At 31.7% G+C, this 7,053-nt stretch overlaps 1 protein-coding gene across 1 annotated transcript; it reads left to right on the top strand.

Annotated features, from left to right (window-relative positions):
- Positions 1-611: 611 nt before the first annotated feature.
- LOC133821559 (uncharacterized) lies at positions 612-6,581 on the top strand. Its single transcript, XM_062253781.1, has 2 exons — positions 612-624; positions 5,935-6,581. The coding sequence occupies exons 1-2, from the start codon at positions 612-614 to the stop codon at positions 6,579-6,581; spliced, it is 660 nt and encodes a 219-aa protein (XP_062109765.1).
- The last annotated feature ends 472 nt before the right edge of the window (positions 6,582-7,053 follow it).

Genomic DNA, 7,053 nt, shown 5'->3' with positions numbered 1-7,053 from the left:
GAGTATCATCTGTCTGTATTATATCATCTCTTGAAAGAGATAAAGGAATGAAAATTCCACCAGATGACTCCCCTGTTTCAAGAGATGGAGTAGAAACTTTCTCAGCAATATCAAATTCCAGAAATTTGGCAGTCTGAGATTCAACAATTCAAGTACAGCGAGTAGGACAACAAAATCTATAACCTTTTGAATGATCTGGATAACCAATGAAAAAACACCAAATTGTTCTGGGGTCTAACTTTTTTAAGTTAGGATCATAAATCTTCACTTCAGCCGGACAACACATTATTTATTTTCATATTTTATAAAATATGGGTTGATAAATAGTTCTTTGCTGATCTAGCCCATTTAACTTTAGTGATCTCTTGTTTATGGGTTTAGTATCTATAGTAGTCTAGTTGAGGCAGAAGTGTGGGCTTTCTAGTTAACTGAAGCATTTGATGAGGAGGCCCAGTCCAACTAGGTTAATATAAGCTAAGTCCCCTCCCTAACACTATATATATGAATAATCTCATTGCTATTCAGTAGTCTGATAATCTACTTCAGAAATAGAGGTCCTAGGGAGGAAGGCTTAGTTGGTTAGTATTGCACTAACAATTCACGTTTTCTCCATGGATGAATCAGGTATGTATTCTGTATTCTTCAATTGTTTATTGTGTAATGGCCCAGATTTTAAAGACTCGATAATGCGGAAATATAAATGTTTTCACTTAACAAAATGTCTCAAAAACCTGTATAAAAAAAAAACTTTTTAAAAGTCGTATGGCCATACTTAACATTTAATTACAAACATATCTTATACAGAGTAGAGTAAGCCTAGTTTAGGAAAATTACACAACATTTCCAAAAATAAAACGGCTTCCCAAAAGGTCGGTCCACATGTACATTTGCAAGGTAGACTCCAACGCTCAATGCTCTGCCTAGCCCTTGTTCTTACCTACAACAGGAAACAACTAGGTAAGCGAAAATGCTTAGTAAGTTCAACTTTAAAACAAAAGCATGCAGAGAATTAGGGTTCCGGATCCATCCAGACCCTACACAATCAATTTCAAGAACACAAAGTGACCTGGAAAGCTTATGATCATGCTTGATAACCAATGATAAATTATTTCCTATAAACAAATAAATTCCAGAACAAGCTGATATATTATATCACAATAATTCTAGACCACCACTCGAAAATTTCCAACAATTCGGGCATAACACACCCTCCAACATAAATGGTAATCTGTACGAGAGAACCGAGTCTCAACACTAAGATCTAGCCAATAATTATCCCTATCAAGGGTAACTATCGTGTTACCTAGAGCATCGTTACTTATCCAAGAGTGTAATCGAATTGACACGGTTAATCAGTGGTGCTGGTGAGGAGTTGCCCCTAGGGTGTTCAGCCTCACTCAATCTTGGCAACCCCTAGTATCTCGAGGCACTCTCACTGAATGGCCAATATTCGCGGCTGCTATCCGAGAATAACTTATTAGAGCACTTGCTCGGGTTCTAACCGTTCACTGATTAAGTAAGCAGAAGGCTCCTAGGTCCCATTCATTTTGGCGACCCTAGGTTTAACCAGCAATACTCACCTCTTGCCCACTCGTTGTGGAAATGAATCGGACATAATAAAATCAAGCAGTGTGACGGGGATCAGCCGTCTAGGATATGACGGATATCTACCGTTCATATTTTCTAAATCAACACTCACTAGACTAACGTCTCTAAGAAACTTTCTATGACAGTGTATAAATGTGCATGTTTCCCTATACTAACATACAATACAATAGTCGTTTCATGTTGCAGCCACACAATATAACTTGACTTACTTTATGTCCTTAGCACTCAATATGTTTTCACCCTCCAACGTTCAGTCCAGTTACGCTTAGCCAATGCTGTAGTTATCCATACAATATACTCGGATTAATTATCGCACTCATAATTCATTATTATTATTTTGGGCAGTTTGGTCATTTTCAAAATCATTAGTAAGGATTAAAGATCCTTATTTGGGGTTTAAACTCATTAAGAAAATTTGTACAAAAATATTTGAGACTTATCCCTAAATCTCGGGGAGATGTACCCTATGGTCTCGATGCCTAGGCTTGGGTATCACAATAGTATTTTCCCACAATCAACTAAAAATCTTTTTCATTAAAAGTTTCGCTATTAACCCGTACTTTCAACAGTCGGTAAAATATATAAAAGATTTTAGCCGGTATTATATCTCGAAAATACTAATTAAATTCCTTAATTATTTTTAAAGAAAATAAACTCTTAATTTTCCTTTTATTTTTCTTAAGGTTTTAAACTCTAAAAACCATTTTAAGAAAATTGCCTAATTTGTCTTAATTAGAAAAACCGTTAAAAATTTCCCATCTTGACTAGTTAATTTTCCGAAGTCAATTAATCAAGTTTTCTTACTAGAAAAATAATTCACTTTATTATTTTCTCAAAATATAGGGTTTTAAACCCTCTTTTAATTTATTAACTTATTCATAAATGAATTCTTTTACTTTTAGAAAGAATAAAAATTCTTTAATAAAAATAATTCCCACTAAAATCAAAGTGGCATTTTAGATCAAAATATGTTTTCAAGACTTGCCAAGTTTTTATCTTGCAATAAGCAAAATTTTACTTTTTACCTTAAGTTCCAAAATATTATTTTTGCACTAAGTGTGAAAACCCTATTTTTCACATTTTTAACTACATACTTTGTTAGTTCATTACTTGAAATTTACTTACCCAATTGTTACCAAAATTTCCCAATTCCATTTTTGGTATGCCATTTAGGTCTTTGTAAAATCTTAGGTTAAAATGAGCACTTTTTATTGGTGAAATTATTTTCCAACAATGATGTAAAAATGACCTTATTTTCAAGTCCTTATTTTTTCCAATCTTTGACATTTAATAACGTTCAAACCGTTCAGTATTTTCTTACTAAATTTTACAGTGGAATATTAGGTTAGGCCCATAATATTTCCACCAAATTTTAGAACAATCTGGGTTCATTTTCCCTATACAGTGGCTGTCCAAACATGGTCCCGACATTAAGAATACGAAAAAATTGTTTTTTACCTAAACTTTGAAATAGCATAACTCACTCATTTTTAAACATTTTTGAGTGTTTCAAAAGTTCAATTTTATGTACTCATTCTCAAAAAACATCACAGTACAATTAAATTTTATAAAATAAATATATAGTGGATGATTGACCCCTTGGAAGTCGCAGCTCAAAATATGTATTTTGTTTTAGGGTTTCCAACAAAACCATTAGGGTTGGTCCCTATTTTAAAAAATCAACACACAAGCATCATAAAAATTATAAAACAACTACCATAACCTTATTACATCACCAATAAGAAACTTTAAGCATTAAATATACAAAATAATGCTTAAAAATAAAAAACCCTACAACAAAAATCTTAAAAAGTAAACTTTTTACCTCTTTCTTGTTCTTGCTTAAGGTTTGGATCTTCCTATTAGCTTTGGCTCCTTCAAAACCTTTCAAAAACCCTAACCAACTCCCCCCAACAACATAGATAATTAGCTATTTGAAAATCTATGGTTAAAACTTTACAAAAGTCTAGTTTATTGAAACTTTACCTTAGGGAAAACCCTTCCTTGACCAAGGCTTAGCTTCCAAGCCTCCTTTGTGTTCTTGAGGTTGAAGGTGGAGAGAAAACTTTGAGAGAGTTTTCAAAAAAAGATGAGAGTGATTGAGAGAGAGTGAGGGTCAGTTTTGGGGGTTAGAAGAGCTCACACAACTCTACAAAATATCCTAAAAAACACTCAAGTGTTTTACTATCCACTTGGTTCCTTTAACCATTATAGTTAAAATGAGATTAAACTTAAAACTATTTGGTCCACCCAAATAATTTCCCACATGGCCGGCCACCCCTTTAATTATATATGTGGTTATATAAATTTTTTTATACATATATAAAGGTTAATAAATATTTCCCAAGAAGAAAAATCCAATTTGACTTCCAATAACCTTTTTCACTCTTATTAAGTTTTAAACACAAAACTTAACACTAAATAATTAAATTTCATGTCTCTCATATTTAATTTAATTAATCACACAATAAAATTTAACGTAAGGTCCATTCATGGAATATAATCCCCAATTCGGTAAAATTAAGCATTTAACACAGAATGCCCTAAAATTTCTATTTTCTCTTAGGTTTATTATTTTTGACCAAACTTTAATTTTTATGAATGTATTTTATGCCCAAAATATATTTTCCATAGTTTTTCATTGTATTTTCTAAGATTTTTGCTTGACCCGAGTCGTTTAAAGGTACTCGAAAACACAGGATGTTACATATTTTGTTCTAAGTTGCATACAAAATTATTGATAAGATTTTGTATGAATATCTTACATGTGGTATCAAATTGCCAATTGTATACGATTTAGGACCTATAATTTTTTGTTTAACCTAAATTGAGATTAATCATTGATGAACCCTAAATAATTTTTGTTATTATTTTATGTCAAAAATTTTATTGTTAGACCCTAAAATATTAGGGCTTTTGTCTATATCGAAATTATCTTTCTGTTAAAATATTATAGGATTAATTTCGTTACATAATGATGAAGAATTTTGTATTTAAAATTTTAGGGTTTTTTTTCATTTATTTCGAAATTGCAAAATTGTTATATCTCAATTTAATGGTTATTTTTCTGAATTAAATTATTGTATGTATTCATTATTGCTTGTGGAATATATACCATGCTTTGATTTTGTATAAATTCGGCCATTACACATACTTTTATCCGAATTTTTCATGCATTTTTTTTTCCATATAATCTCTTAGATCTACACTTAGTTCTTTGTTTTTATTCCATATAAACCCCATAAATCAATTGTTCATGATCCGTGGAAGAAAACCCCTCATTAAAAGCTCAAAACCGCCACTTTTTTTGGCCAAACAGCCGTCGGACACGACTGAGTCGCCATCCGGATCGAACGACCCATTTCAGAGCTGCTGCAGGTTGAAGACAACCTCTTCCGTCAATGCCCACTCGTGGCAGGCGGCGCGTGCAGCGTCTTCCGACGTTGTTTTTTGACGTTTATTTTTCCAACATTAATAGAATTTAATTTATGAGTTTTCTGTGATTTTTATTTTATTTTTTCAATTTTTAACATAATATTATGGAATTAATCTCATTTCCACTATCATAAAAACATTAATAAATAATTTATAATGTTTTTTCAAAAAATTTGAATCACAGAAAATTATTTGGATATTTGTTCATTCCTTTGAACATACTCACTCTCTTGAACAACCAATTTTTTTGTGTATACTCTCCACTCCAACAATAGGACATGATTTTCATAAAAAAAATTCTATATTCTTTGTTGTTTTAAAATAACCAACTTGATGACCAAATAATGTGTTATGGTGGGACACATTGTTTTGATCCTTCATTCATTTAATGAGCAATATCTTTTAATTTTTTTGGAATTTGGTTGAAAATATTATAATTATTATCATCAAAGTGATTTAATTATATTATTTTTCAATGATTGTTTTATCGCCAAATTTCATCAGTTTATAGAAAATATGTTTCTTGGATAATTGATATGTATAATTACTTACCCAAAGGAGGTAATTATATATATATAAATTAATTAATGTCTCATAATGTGTGTTGATTATAATACATGTCTAAAATTATTTGCCCAAAGGTAATAATTTTTTATGTGTATTTTGTTTATTTTGAATTAATATATACGCTTTGAGAATTTATTTCCCCAAAAGTAATAAATTTTTAATTTTTATATTGTTTTTCTATTTACCTTCATGGAAATAGATCATATGTATGTTATATTCTCACCCCAAAACGGAGTTTGTGATGACCATCTTGACTCTATTTATATATTTTCTTGATATGCTCATAGTTTCATCAAGTTTTGTCATTTTCCTTTTATCTTGTAGTTTATTTTTCAGTGAACAACAACAATGCTTCCATTCAAATTTTGACTGGGTCCAACTACAAGAAGTTGAAACGAGATGTAGATTTTAGTTTTAGAATCATGGACTTGGACCTATGCATGCATGAAGATCAACCTACTACTCCAACTGATGTTAGCACTACTGCCCAGAGAACTCTCCATGCACAATGGAAAAAGTCAAATCGTCTCAGTCTAATAGCGATGAAAAGATCGATTCCTGAACATCTTTTGAGTGGTCTGCATGAGACAACTAATGCCAAAGAGGTTTTAACTAATGTGGGAAAATTATATGACACTTGTGAGAATGTTGAAACTGGATCTCTTATGGATGAGGTTCAAACCATCAAGTATGATGAAACTAAAGGAGTGAGGGACTTCATTCTGGAAATTGTCAATGTTCAATCAAAGCTAAAAGATCGTAAGATTCCTCTATCTGATTCCTATATTATCCATCATGCTCTCAATGCTCTTCCTACATCTTTCAGTCTTATTAAGACAACCTACAACACTTATAATCAAACATGGAGCATAAATGACCTAATTTTGAAGTGTGTGGCTGAGGAAAACAAGCTGAAAAAGGAGAAGAATGAGTTAGCTCATTATGTTTCTCACCTCAAGCCAGATAAATGAAAAGGGAGATTCAAAAATCAAAGGAACAACACTTCTAAGAACACTGACAATAAAAAGGAGCATAACAATGGATAGAAAAAGGAGAATGCCCAATCAAAGTATGTTAATGTTAAGTGTTTCTTCTGTGATAAAATGGGCCATAGAAGAACTGATTGTCACAAATTTAAGATTTTGCTAGAGAAGAAGAAAAAACAATCAGGTACTCCTTTAGATTGTGTTTGTTTTGAATCTAATCTAGTTGATGTTCCTATTGATTTTTGGTGGTTAGATAGTGGTGCCACAATTCATGTTACTACTACCTTGCAGGGGTTAAGGGATCTCAGGAAACCAAATCAGAGGGAGTCAAAACTTAAAGTAGGAAATGATGTTGGCACCTTTATTCTTGAATTACAAACTAGTTTTAAGCTTGTTTTGAACAATACTTTTTATATTCCTACTTTGAAGAGAAATTTAGTTTCGCTTCCGCTTTTGG

Source organism: Humulus lupulus, chromosome 1 (genome assembly GCF_963169125.1).
Source record: "Humulus lupulus chromosome 1, drHumLupu1.1, whole genome shotgun sequence".
Taxonomy (NCBI): Eukaryota; Viridiplantae; Streptophyta; class Magnoliopsida; order Rosales; family Cannabaceae; genus Humulus; species Humulus lupulus.
The sequence above is the reverse complement of the archived record's forward strand: the minus strand, read 5'-3'. Positions and strand labels throughout refer to the sequence as shown.